Here is a 14,538-nt window from a genome sequence, read left to right on the forward strand (position 1 = left end):
GAAATATATGATTCCTGATGATGTTTTAAAGAAAGTCACACCAGCGAACTGGTGGAAGTCACTTAAGCACTTGGATTTAGAGATTGTTGAAGTAATGACTTCACTTTTAACAGCAGCAACTTCTTCTGCTGGCGTAGCAAGAATATCCTCTTCCTTTTGACTCATTAATTCTAAATTGAGAAATTGTTTGGGACCTGATAAAGTGGGAAAGCTTGTTTTTCTTTTCCAGATTGTGAACAAACAAGAAAATGAAAATGAAGGCGAGTGCGCTGAGACAGTATTTTAAGTTTTTCATATTGACCTGGCAGGTTTTTTTAAAGATATTTTAAGCACATTAGTTCACAAACATGGATGATTAAATATAAAAATGCATATGCTATATAGGGTTTTTTTAGTTAAATAAAACAATTTAAACAGCTATTGTTATTGTTGATTATTTTTCTCCTTCCAAGAAAGCACAGCAGAAAAGTTGTTCCAATGTGAATGATTAACCTATTAAACAAGCGATAATTATGAAATCACTGCGAGGTGAACTATTTCAAATGGTAAATAACTGAACAATCATTAATTTTCTGATCTAACTGTAAAAGTAACCTGAAAAGTTATTATTCTAAAAGTGAAACCTTCATCTGGGTTGTAAATATTAAGGTTATAACAGCCAGCAAAAATAAGCCTTTATGTAGAAAATCATGATTTACATTGAGTCTTAGTGACTAGTGATTTAAATCAATTTGAATCCACCCTGAGATGCCATAGCTTATTCTTGCCAGGGTCCTGAACCAAAGTAAGTAAGCTAAAGGCAACTGTTTGACCCCCACAACTGTACATCACAGGCTTGCAGAAAATAGGATCAACATTATCTTTGATTCTGCTTTCTGTTAAGGTAACTTTCAAAGCAGCAGGAGCCTTGCCAGACCAAGAGTGTTAGCAGCCCCGTTTGTACGATTAGCCACCAGACCCTCCGTTCCTAATGCTGCTCAATAAATGTGAGATCTATGCCAACCTCATGGTATTTACTAATTTCAGCTGTCTTCAACATGGAAATACCAGGAATGGGCAGAAAGGGTCTTCCATTGTCTGCACAACTGTGGTCTAGAAAAGAGGAGGAACAGATTCCTTCATGTTCACAATCCTCCAGAGCACTACTGATGTGTGATAAACTGTGTGTGAACATGCTCCTAAAGATTTGGAACCATCCATTCTCTCTCCCCACCTGTTCTACCACAAAGTTTGCAGCCTTAATTTTCAATCCCATATGTGTACAGCAAAACTCTGAGCAATGATTTCTCACCTTTGCAGTAATCATTAGGATCTTCCTGCTCATCATCATCTGATCCCAGGATTTCTTCTTCTTGGTCAGGGAGATCATTCTCTGAATGGGAAGCAGGGCCTCGATGTTGAATTTCAGGTCTGATATAGATCACAAAATGCATAAATTTAAGCTTTCTACTATAGATGCAAGTATTCAGACCAAAGAAGGTAAAAAAATGTGAATACAAAAAATGCTGTTTGAGAATAGACAGTGAAAGGTCCAAACTAGTTCTGATTTTTAAAACAAGCCCTTAAATGCAGATATACATAATCTGTCTTGAGTTACTATGGATTTAAGTGGGTTAGAAATACCTCACCACAAATTCTTCAAAGGCACAATCCAATGGGTTCTGTGGTAAACACAGTGGCCTGACTCCATGACTCTAGGATTTCCATCCATGGACAGCAACATTTGTGTCTTCCCTCTTCCACTGCAGTCCCAAATGCTCCTCGGAACAGCTTTTCAGGGAGACATTTAGGGTTGCATCAGAAGGGGGGAAGCAAGAAAGTCACAATCCATGGTGGAAATCCTGTCTGTGGAAATGCTCCAGTGGATCCAAGCCTGCAGATGCAGCAAGCCTTCTGAAGCCCCATTTCTGAAAACAGAAGGTTGCATCTGTCAAGAAGCAGATTCCAAAATTTGGGAAATCTTCAGGGTGGCCTCTATACAGCACAAAAAGTAGGATCATAGGCCCAATGCAGACTTAACACTGCCTCATTGTCTAACCAGCTTAGAAAGTAATGAGGGCTTGGGTACCCCTCCCCCATTCTGGTCATAAGGAATTCCCCCCAACTTTCAGTTTCTGAGCTAAGCAAAGATATCGTTACATGTGAATACTGTTTTACTAGTCACTCATAGCACAAGTATGTTTGCATACTGTGGTTCAGGCTAACGACACCTGTAAACTGTGGTTAGGAACTAATGCTAATACATATATAAGGTAAAGCATAATTAATTATTATATTCCAAAAGTAGACAAAGTGTGAGAGATCCCCTCTCTCTGAGTTTACTTCTCCAAATCAAATGTTCAGACGTTGATAAAGAAACAAAGGATTTATTGAAGACATCAGGAGATGAGACAGGCACAGGTAGAAAGTTGCAAGTGAGGGGCTATTCGGGTTTACAGAATATATTGACTCCAGGGCACTGGGGCACTGGGGTTCACACTTATTGTTATGGGAAGTTACAAGCTTGGCATAATACAAAACATCAGACGAGTCCCAGGAAGTCTGGTGAAGCTATCACACTTCCAAGGCCGCATCGGCCTGAGGGAGTACTGACAGGAAGAACAGCGGGGGGGAAGATACTAGGGGCAATCAGGCCTGGCGCCTGAGACCAGAAGGTGTGAACTGCTTTTACGAGTTCACTGATAACAAGGCAGGTGATGGGAAGCAGAGACACATAGACAGAGACCCTCACATTCTGCCCCCCTTAAGGCCCCCCTCCAGGGTCCTCGAGAGGGCGAGGCTTATCGGGATAAGCGAGGTGGAATTCTCGGATCAAGCGAGGGGCCGCCATGTGGGGTGCGGCCACCCACTCGTCGTGAGCGGACCCAAGGTTTTTCCAACGAACAAAGTAAAACAGTTTCCCTTTCTTCCATTTGGAATCTAAAACCTTGGATATTTCCAAATGGGTATCCCCCCCTACCACGGTAGGAATCTCGTGTGCGGGAGGGGGGTGGAACTGGGGAGCTGGCACATAAGGTTTGAGGAGGCTTATATGAAAGACTGGATGGACCCCCTTGAGGGTCTTTGGGAGTTCCAGTTCCACGGTAACCTCGTTGATTACTCTGGTAATGGGGAAAGGTCCCACATAACGGTCGCTCAATTTTTTGCAGGGACGCAGAGAGCGGAGGTTTTTAGTGGACAGATAGACTTGCTCTCCCACCTTAAGTTCCCATCCCGGAGACCGGTGTTTGTCTGCCTGTTCCTTGTACTTGCTTTTTGCCCTCTCAAGATTCTTGAGCAGCCATGGCCAGGTAGATTTGACTACCTGAATCCACTCCTGAAGATCAGGGGTGGACTGGAGCTCTGGCGTGACGGGAGCGGAACCGAAAGGACCGAATTCCATCCCGTATATTACTTGGAAGGGACTAAAGCCGGTAGAGGAATGAGGCGCATTGTTGTACGCATATTCGGCAAATGGCAGCAGGTCGACCCAGTCGTCCTGGTGGAAATTTACATAGCAACGCAAATAACATTCTACCACCGCGTTTACTCGTTCAGTTTGACCATCCGTCTGGGGGTGATAGGCGGAAGAAAGGCCCTGTTCCTCCACCCCCATTAGCTTTAGGAAGGCTCGCCAAAATTTGGCAACAAACTGGACCCCCCGGTCGGAGAGGACCTTCCTCGGGATCGAGTGTAGCCTGAGGACGTGTGTGACGAACAGTTTAGCCAAGCCCTGGGCTGAAGGAAGACCTGCACATGGAACGAAATGGACCTGTTTGGAAAAGAGGTCCGTGATTACCCAGAGAACCGTCTTTCCCCGACTTGGAGGTAGGTCGGTGATAAAATCCATGGCGACGACTTCCCAGGGACGGGAGGGGTTCTCAAGCGGTTTGAGAAGCCCTGGGGGTTTTCCCATCCGTCTTTTAGCTGTGGCGCAAGTGGGGCAGCTGCGCACGTACAGCTCTACATCGGATCTCATACCGGGCCACCAAAACTGCCTCCGTACCAGGTGAAGAGTTTTTATGAAACCAAAATGACCCGCCAACCTGGCACCATGTACAAGTCCCAATACCTCTTTACGAAGGGAGGATGGGACATATAGTTTTCCCCCTTGCACCCACCAGGTGTTGGTTCGTTCCAAGCCAGTGGGGAGGAGATGGTGCTCCTCCTCCTGTAAGGAGGCGTCCCGGAGCCGCTGTTGGAAGGCTTCCGGGATACCTTTGAGCGTAGGGGGGGTGTCTGGTTGTTGGGCTTGGGACCGGGTAGTGACGGCTAAGCTAGGAACCTCCCCTCGCTGCTCGGGAGTGAACAGGGAGTCGACTGGGCGATCGAAATCGTTGCGATACTGGGGAAGTCGTGACAAAGCGTCGGCTAGGGCATTCTCTTTGCCAGGGACATGCTTGAGGGTGAACCGGAATTTTGCGAAGAATTGGGCCCACCGAATTTGTTTGGCGTTGAGCTTTCTAGCTCCCTTGAGAGCCTCGAGATTCTTGTGATCGGTACACACTTCAAACGGCAGCTCGGCACCTTCTAAAAAGTGCCTCCATATGGTGAGGGCATGTTTGACCGCCGCCGCCTCCTTCTCCCAAATAGCCCAGTTGATTTCGGACTGGGAAAACTTCTTGGAGAAGTAGGCGCATGGTCTCAACCGCCCCCCTTCATCCCTCTGCAATAGGGCCCCGCCCATGGCCACATCCGAGGCATCCACTTGCACCACAAAAGGCTTGGTGCAATCCGGGTGAGCCAAAACGGGTTCGGATGAAAAAAGCAGCTTTAAACGTTCAAAAGCTTGCTGGCACTGGGGGGACCATTGCAAACGGGCTGAGGGAAGCGCGGCGCTAGCCCCCTTGTCCTTGGTACGCAACAGGGCAGTGAGGGGAAGCGCAACTTGGGCAAAGTTGGGAATGAAGTTGCGGTAAAAGTTAGCGAATCCCAAGAACTGCTGAAGCTGGCGGCGGGTAGTGGGGGGTTCCCAATCCCGCACCGCCTGGACCTTTGTGGGGTCCATTTCTAACCCTTGGTGGGAAATCACGTACCCAAGAAATGTAATGGAAGGTTGGTGGAACTCACATTTGGACACCTTAGCATATAGTTTGTGCTCCCGCAGCCGCTGGAGCACTTCTCGCACTAGGCGCACATGTTCTTCCATGGTTTCAGAGTAAATAAGGATGTCATCGAGAAATACCACCACCCCCCGAAACAGCAAATCATGTAAAACCTCATTAATTAATTGCATAAACACACTGGGAGCCCCCGAAAGTCCGAAAGGCATGACTAGGTATTCAAACATTCCAAAACAGCTGGAAAAGGCTGTTTTGGGTTCGTCTCCTTCTTTAATGCGAATGCGGTGGTATGCTTCCACTAAGTCCAGTTTGGTGAAGATTCGGCCCTCCTTCAATTGTGCTAGAAGGTCGGGAATAAGAGGGAGAGGGTAAGCGTTAGACTGGGTGACGGCGTTTAGCCTACGAAAGTCAATGCACAGTCTTAAATCTCCCGTCTTTTTCTTCACAAAGAAGGCTGGGGCCGAATAAGGAGCCTTGGAAGGGCGTATGAAACCCCTCGCCAAGTTGGCATCCAGATAGTCCCGTAACACCGCCTTTTCACTAGGGCTCATGGGGTATACCTTCCCTTTAGACAGTTTGCCTTCCCCCACAATTTCGATGGCGCAGTCCGTCTCTCTGTGGGGGGGTAGTTCGTCACATTCCCTAACATCAAAGACGTCCGCAAACTGCAAGTATTCAGTGGGCAGTTGAGGAGGAACGGTGGCTGGGGGGGGGGACCCTACCACAGCGGCGGCCGGAGACCGGACAACCCGTTCCTTGTCATGTAATCCACAGGGGTTTTCGGGAAACGAGAGCACCCGTTCAACCCAGTCGATGGACGGGTTGTGTCCCCGTAGCCAGTTCATCCCTAACACCACAGGGGTTACTATAGGGGCGATGGTAAAATACAAGCGTTCCCAATGTTCCCCCACGGACATAATCACGGCTGCAGTTCTGTGGGTCACCGGGCCCCGTTTAAAATCACTCCCGTCCATTTGGGAAAAGCGGAGGGGTCCCGGAAGCCGCTTGCGCCGGACTCCCAGTTTCTTGGCAGTGTCCTCGCTAATCATGGTGCGGGCACACCCCGAGTCAACCAAAGCGGGGAATTCTAAACTGGGACCCCCTTTTGGTAGGGAAAGGTGAACACGCACATATACATTGTCCTCTTGGGCGCTTACCATCGGTGGAGCTCCTTGCACAACAACAGGGGCGGTCTGCTGCGGAGCCCCCTCTACAGCAGACCGACGGCGTTTTTTGCCGGCTGTTCCCACTCCTCCTCCTCACTGGAAGAGGGGGAAGGAGTGGTGGCGGTCGGGGACCCGTCTGAATCAAAAGTAGTACTTGTAATCCGGGACCCCGTTGGGCCAGTAGAAGTGGAGACCCCGTCCTGGGGGCGCGCATGGAGAGCGGAGGGCGCGCCGGAACGTCGGCCCGGTGGTCCGCTCCTGCGGCGGGGCTGGTCCTCGGCGGCCGCCTTCTGTGGTTCGGTCGGGGCTTGGCGTGGGGGGTTGGGACGGCCCGAACGAGAGGGGCATTGCGACGCAAAGTGTCCCTTACCTCCGCAGGTCAGGCAGACACCGGTCTCAAAACGCTTGCGGCGTTCAGCGGCCGAGGGACCCCCGCTGCCCCCCAGTCGGAAGTCTCGGCCCCGGTCGCTCCGGGGTCTCGGGTCTCGTCCAATGCGTTGTTTGGACAAGGTCAAAAGTTGTTTGCGATTCTCGATGTCGGCAGCGTGGCGAACCCAACCTTCCACATCCGGGGGGTTCCCTTGCATAAAGGCCCAATGTTGGAGGTCCGGGTTGAGGCCCTCCCTGAAACACTGTACCAAAGTGGCCTCACTCCAGTCCAGGATTCGGCTGGCCAGTGACTGGAACTCACTTGCATACTGCGCCACCGACTTGGTCCCTTGACGCAGTTGCATCAGGGAGGCTTTAGCCCGCTCACCCAGAGTCGGGTCCTCAAAGCGGTTTCGGAGTGCTACCATAAACTCGTCCAGGGTTCGCAGCACCGGCGAGCGGAGTTCATACTGAAACACCATCCAGGCGGCCGCCTCCCCTTGCAGTAAGGAAGCCACGTACTGCACCCGGGACTCCTCGGAAGTGAAGGTTCGGCCTTGTTCTCGCATAAAAATGTCCACTTGGACCATGAAAAAGGTCAACTGGTCCCCTGAACCGTCATACGTGACTTTCAGGTCCCGACGGGACGGGAGGCTAGGAGGCGCGGGAGGGGCTGCCGGTGCTCCGTCCGGGAGATTGCCGGCGGGCGGTTGCACTTTCAGCGCGTCCAGGGCCGCTGCCATCTCACCCATCACACGCTGCATGGTCTCCATCTGCTCCTGCATAGCTTGGCGATCCTCCTGCCACTGCTTGCGTTCCTCCTCCATCAGGGCCTCCTTGCGTGCCGGGTCCCCTTCAAGTCCCGTGCTGGGGAAGGCCAACCGGCGATCCTTCGCCGCGGTTCGGGAGAGAGACCAACCCTTGGGGGAGTCCAGCCAATTGTTAAAAAGTCCTCGGGGACGTCCGTCCCGGCCTTGGTCGGGGATGGGATCCCTAGGCTTCTTTGGCTTGGCACCCTCCTCCTTGGGGTCCGGTTTCTCCGGCACCACCGGTTCATTCGGTGCGTCAGGGGTAGTAGGGGTGTTTTCCTCGTCGCCTTGCATTCTGTCCCAAAAGGTACAGCAGCAGTCCGAGAGGCAAAGACTTGCAACTTAATGTGAGAGATCCCCTCTCTCTGAGTTTACTTCTCCAAATCAAATGTTCAGACGTTGATAAAGAAACAAAGGATTTATTGAAGACATCAGGAGATGAGACAGGCACAGGTAGAAAGTTGCAAGTGAGGGGCTATTCGGGTTTACAGAATATATTGACTCCAGGGCACTGGGGCACTGGGGTTCACACTTATTGTTATGGGAAGTTACAAGCTTGGCATAATACAAAACATCAGACGAGTCCCAGGAAGTCTGGTGAAGCTATCACACTTCCAAGGCCGCATCGGCCTGAGGGAGTACTGACAGGAAGAACAGCGGGGGGGAAGATACTAGGGGCAATCAGGCCTGGCGCCTGAGACCAGAAGGTGTGAACTGCTTTTACGAGTTCACTGATAACAAGGCAGGTGATGGGAAGCAGAGACACATAGACAGAGACCCTCACACAAAGTAAAGCTTGTAGCCATATTAGTCCAAAGCAAAATACAAACATAAAAGGTATTACATAGCTTTTTTTCTTAAAGACTAACCAAAATAACACAATGTGTTGTGTTATTTTGGCTGACCCTAATAAACGTTATTATGTGGCTTTTGTTCATAGCTCTGAAAATTCAAGGGGGGCTCTGTAATAGCGGATGATGGAGGAGCTCATGTCTGTGAGACGCTCTTGACTACAAAACTGATTCACAGTGAAGTTGTAATAATTTCTTGCCACTTCAAGAAATGTGTGAAAAGTCGGTAGGTAATACATGTTAATTCTTGCCTCAATTTCATTTTAAACAATCTCAAGCAGAACAAAGAGAATTCTTCAAGCTGCTTTACATCTTGTAATTTTAAGCATCCACCTAAGATTTTTAAAGCACAAATGCAATCATGGCTGTACATTTGCTTGAAAGCCAAGACTGGCTAAAGCTTTCAACTGAGTATGCATTTGGTGGCAAACCCAGATTTGCTGCTGCTTCATGTGTGAAAATGGCTCTCTCTAGTCACTACATGAAACTCTTCATAATAATACGCAAACTATTTAAGAAATTTCCCAAATTATACCAATTCCTAGACTATTTGCCACGAATGATCTCAATTTGCACAAAAATAGTATCCTAATCACCACGAACATACCAGATAAGTCGATAATGGGAGTGCAGTGCAGCCCCACTATCTACAGGTAGCACTGCGCTTCAAAGAACATCCTGTCTTTACTACAAAGATCAGCAACTACAGGCCTCTGAGCCAAACCCCTCCACTTAAATGGCCAGTCATAACCCTTCAATTGTTAAATTAACATGCAGCATGGAGGAAGTTTCAACGGTAGTATCAGGAGCCACTGAGCCACTGTAAGGCAAGTGAGGGGCACTGTTGGGGGCTTTGGCTTGCACGCCATTCCTAGTGAAGCCCTTCAAAAACGATTTGTTAACTAGGGTTACAGTACAGACTCTTTCACGTTGTTCAGTTGCAACAACATAGGACAGTTCATACTTTAGGTATACGTGGAGATGGCTCACAGAACTTGAACAGAAAGTATGAATGGAAATTTCTAGGGTGTCTTCACATGAGCAAATGTGATGAGTATCTCCATCACAAGAGGATTCATCTTATACTTACAGGCATTCCAGCCTTGTGAATGGCTCAGCATGCTACCGGACAGTGGGCCAACACAAAAGGAGCATTTGATGTGGATGAATGGCATATGGTAAATGAAAACAAGCAACCTTTGCGGAGAGAAAAAATGGCTGTGCAGCCTGAGAATATATAATTTCAGCCTGGGCTGTAGTGGTTTTATGGCTTCAGATCATAACAATGGCCCAAGTGCTGCTGTGAATTTTGGATAATGACCGACCAAAGCTAGCTTAGGTGTTTAAAAAACAAAAAAGGGTTCCATGGTTTTATTCACTTGCAGGAAATTACAGATGTGATCCTTTTGTAAACAAAAGACTGAATAGTGATATGTGACAGTTTATATCCATTTTCTGAAATATCAGGTTTCAAAACCCATCCATTAAGGGGTTTGATAGGTGAGCGGTGAAATTGAAAAATCTGACGTACATGTAGCAACATGGTAAATGTATTTTGATCTGAGAATGCCTCTGCCCCAAATACCATGCAAAATTTACCTTAATTATACACACATTTCTTTAGAAAAAGCTAAAATCATAAACCTAATTAGAATACAACACAGATAGGCATAAACACAAAGCCACACTATGGTTACAGGGATTAATACAAGCCTTGAGAGCTGTGGGTAACAATAAAAAATTAAAATGCTAATTAATAAATGCTAAACCTCGAGAGGAGACAGTGGGCAAAATAAATATTAGACCATCTCAAAGCCACACCCATCACAGCAAAGCTTTTTTAAAAAAATAATTACATCATTAATATCAGAATGCTGAATTGTTAAGGCATGCTAAATTGTACTTTACATATTGCCGTAGGGAAGATGCAGAACAAGGAACTGGATTTAAGTAAGCTCCCCAGTGACAAAGATCATATGAATGCTACGCTATGAAGATTCTGCAATCATTCCTCCTCTACAAGTGCAATTTCCCTGCAGCAAGGAAGTTACTAGAAAATCTCCATAAAGCTTTTGAGAACTGCCCCTATCCTCCATCCAAACTGTCATACCACTGATGGGTAGCACAAAGATCCAGAGAGTTCAGCATCTTTACAGTTAAGCCTCTTTAACTCCTTATACTTTCAAAATGACAGTTTGCTATTTTTTGCAGACAATGTAAGAGGCCACATGTTAGCATTTTTTGCAAGGATTTCAAAGGCATTGCTGTCTCCTGTCACTGGGAACACACATGCACTTTTACTATGAAATTCCTTAAAATATTCAATGCAGCTCTCCCCACTGTCCCTGCCCCACCCTCCTAAAATGTTCTCTCAATCATTATGGGGACAGGCCAGAATTGTAAAGCATACAAGGGCTGTACAAAGACATTAGAACCATTCATCGGTAGACTCCCAGCAAGGGTTTATACAAGCAAATTGTTAAATAGAAGACGAAGAAACCTGCAAGCCTCTTTCCTATCTGTTTGTTCTGTTCAAGCAGTACAGAAGCCAGCTTGCAAGCAGGGACAAAAGGCTGATGAGAGTGCCACAATCTGGATTTCTACGAACAGGAACAGACAGCTGTCAAAATGCTACATTGCTAGAAATAAGTGAAATGCTAACAGAAGCCTTGAAATAACCCATTTTAATACATCAAACACTTCATTGCCCCAAGAAGCACCTAGGGCTTCTCAAAGTCTGTCTTTGCAGGATAACTTCACTAAATTTGTTCTCAAGGCAGCTGCCTGATGAGACTACATACCGAGGGGGAAGGGGAGAGACAGAAAAAAAGAACTGCAGTGTTCTCTGACATTTATATGTTTTCATGGAATCCAGAAAAGTCTGAGGGAATCAAATTCCATTTATTCCTGATGAAACAAAAGGAAAAGGATAACTTACCTGCATGAAGCACGGACTCCCATTGATGAAGGTATCTCTGAAGACAGACCCACTGTTTTTGAAAGAGCCATCAAAAATCAGATGGCACACTGGTCCTAGTAAGAGGGGTGCATAAATTGCAAGGAGGGTGCTGGCTGTTCCTGAATCTAACACAGCTTTATGCAGAAGCAAGAGAGAAAAGAAATTTGCCTCCACCACCTAGCTGCAGATGCTTAGCACTGCATTGCAGGTAATCCGCTTGCAGCATTACTGGAGGGGTTTGCTATCAGCTGATTTGCTTCTTGCAAATTTAGTCACACTCTGAACTGACTAGACATTTTATCATATTCCCCTGATGTTTATCAACTTCCCAGATCTTCCCTGGTATACTCATTTTGGGATCCAATGTTCCTTTTTCTGCACTAAGTAACCCCTTTTTTCAAGACATCCAAGAAAACTAGTATCACAGCAACTACTGACAGTCTTATTTTGACTACAGGAGCCCAAGGTGTGTGGGGGGAAATAACAGATCCAAACTTATGAGGTTCCAGCAGCAAATTTTTAGGTACCAAGAACTTTTCCAGCTATGCCTGAGGGAAATCCTATAGTCATGTCATCCCAGTCTTAATAGATTTTCTTCATCTCAGGTTTGCACAAAGAGATAAGAAAGGTGGACAGCTGCAGAGAAGTGCCAACAATACTCTTGGCTACCCAATAGGACTTGTGCCAAATAGCACTGCTTTTGCTTCATTCTAGCATCATGTTGGTACTCTGCAGAGTTAAACTCTACATGCTAGCTGTGAAAACCAAACTGCAAACACATGGCTCTGTAAGCAACAGCAAAGAGCCGAAAAGACAGAAAAAGGCATTAACAGAAACCAAATGAATGCAGATGTGTCCTCCTGGACATTGAAGCTCACTCCAGCACCTGGATCTTATTTGTAGTTATCACAAGGCACACTGACTTTGTGTGAGGAAGAAACCAGACTCCAGTTCTACCCTGACATTTCACACAGCTACTTGCAGTTATTCCTGTAAGTCACATCTACCTGCCAGGAAGAAATGCAACATTCTATGTGAAGAACCAGACTGGGTCCTTTTAGTGACAGGAGAACTACATGCAAGGAATTGCTGTAACACCACACTGAATATACAATTCCTAGGCTGTTCTAGGTAGGTGTGGAAAGCACATGTCAAGAATGGCACAAGTACCTGGGCAAAGAAAGACAAATGTGAAGGGCTCTCAGATCTTCACCATACAAAAATCAACTGGTACAGATACAGTTTATGGTTTGGGTAAGACTCATGATGCAACTACTTGAAGAGGGATAACAATTTGGGAAGTGGAAGCATCAGCTCTTTCCAACCTCTTGCCAATGCATGTCATGCCTGGGCCAGGAGGCAAAGTATTAACCCCACTGCAAGCTCCCTACATTATTCGCTAGACATCTCAATTACACTGATATCCTGCCCCTTAGCTCTCTCTATATGTATCGTAGAGACAAAAGTTACAAGCTGGAATCTAGCAACTTCTACAGTCAAGGGTCTGCTACTCTATATTGTGACCTTTCACCCTCGGTGCTGGACCTGTCCAGGACACTTAAAAATCTGATCATCACTGGATGCAGCCCGTGAAGAAGATGCATGGTCTGGGAAGGGAATCTCACCACTGCTATCTATTGTATGCTATGTAACACACAAGACAAATTGTTGAACACAAATGCCCATATCTTCTCTGGCAAAAGAACAATGTGCAAGTTAACAAGAGTCTTGGAACTAGGGCTCTTGCTATGGGATTTCTTTCAGAATGAGCCAAAGGACTGAAGGGTTTTTTCCTCCCCCCAGGTAGAGTGGGACTGAGATGTTTCACAATAATAAACAACATTAAAAGCGCCTCACACATGCCGAATAATGCACTTTCAATCAACTTTCAATGCACTTTGCAAATAGATCTTACTGTGTGATATCGCAAAATCTACTTGCAAACGATTGTTAAAGTGGATTGAAAGTGCATTATTCAGGATGTGCAAAAGTGCCCTAAGTTTGCAGTACAAATAAATAAGTGTATCTAATAAAGTATTGTGAAGAACAAAGTGGAGACACATCATGTGGACACACCTGCAACATTCTGCTGAGAAAAACAAGGATGTCATTTTGGGACACACCCTATGAGGCAGAAAGGGCTAGTAGCTACACACAGGAGAATAAAAGGTACTCATGATCCTCCGGAAATCAGAACAAAACCCACTGTTGACAAATCTGAGAAGACTGGGAATTATACATAACATTTGTTTCATTGCTCACCCAGAAAGTCTCATTTTAGAACTGTTTTAATATGTTTATTATGATGTAGCTCTTAATTAAAAGCCTATCCCAGAGTACCGAATTTGGGGCAACAAATTGCAACTAATTTAGCCCCACCCAAGAGGATTTGAGGGGCTTGAGTTTCCTAGATGGTAACCCCTACCCCCATATCAAATACCGCAACAGTTTGACACAAAGGGAACTTTCAAAAACAACCTGTGATATGGCGGGGGCGGCGGGGGGGGGAGAATCTACTGTTTGAGGAGGGGGAAGTCAAGAACTCCAGAGGTACATGGAAGTAGGTTTTGGGATGCTGGGCTTGATTATATATGCAATCCACATACCCAACAGTCGTTAATGTCAGCTACCTCCAACACTCTTGGTTATCTGAATCACCAGTCTAAATAAGATGTGCTTCTGGTGGTATTTTAAAAACATATTTACAAGATATGCCATTGTGTCACTTTACAAAAAGCATTCTTATGCTTTTCTTATCTATGTTCTGAATATTTGAAAGAATAGAGGGTTCAGTCTAACAGAGCCTGTGAAGAAAAATTACCTCAGTTCTTATTTCTAAAAGTAAAAATTAATAAAACTCTTCCTTTCTTCCTCACAGATGTACGAGCAGATTTTATTGTCCACCTTATTCAAAAATAGGAATATGCCAATTATAATATTTTGGAGCTGAAAAATTATACAGCTTCTATTACTGAAAGCCATTTCCACAATTATTTATTCTATTTTTCATGCTGTACTTTGCTTATCCTAGCAGAACACATACCAGAGTATGCTGTTCATTACTTCTGCAGGCTTTCATTCTTAGGCTGAATCAAACTGCACATTATACCAGTAACAACATCTAAGTACATGACTATACTTCCCTATATATTCTATAACAATTGTCTTACTAAGAATTTCTCTTACAAATCAGATTAAAACAGTAATTGTTATTTCATTTTACCACAGCGTAATTTAAAAAACAAATTATTTCATTATCAACAATCTGTGAATGCATACGTGATGTTTTTCAAAAGACTGGGAATCACTGTGATCATCTAAATCCTGCATGCAGGAATTTGG

General features: G+C 45.8%; 1 protein-coding gene across 1 annotated transcript in view; it reads right to left on the reverse strand.

Annotated features, from left to right (window-relative positions):
• Window positions 1–14,538, reverse strand: part of SRPK1 (SRSF protein kinase 1) — a 47,014-nt gene that overhangs the window by 25,469 nt on the left and 7,007 nt on the right. Inside the window, exon 3 of the mRNA XM_056867649.1 lies at window positions 1,292–1,410. Within this exon, the coding sequence (XP_056723627.1) occupies window positions 1,292–1,410 (119 nt within the window). The remainder of the gene's footprint in view (window positions 1–1,291; window positions 1,411–14,538) is intronic.

The sequence above is a fragment of the Euleptes europaea genome, chromosome 2 (assembly GCF_029931775.1).
Source record: "Euleptes europaea isolate rEulEur1 chromosome 2, rEulEur1.hap1, whole genome shotgun sequence".
Lineage (NCBI taxonomy): Eukaryota > Metazoa > Chordata > Lepidosauria > Squamata > Sphaerodactylidae > Euleptes > Euleptes europaea.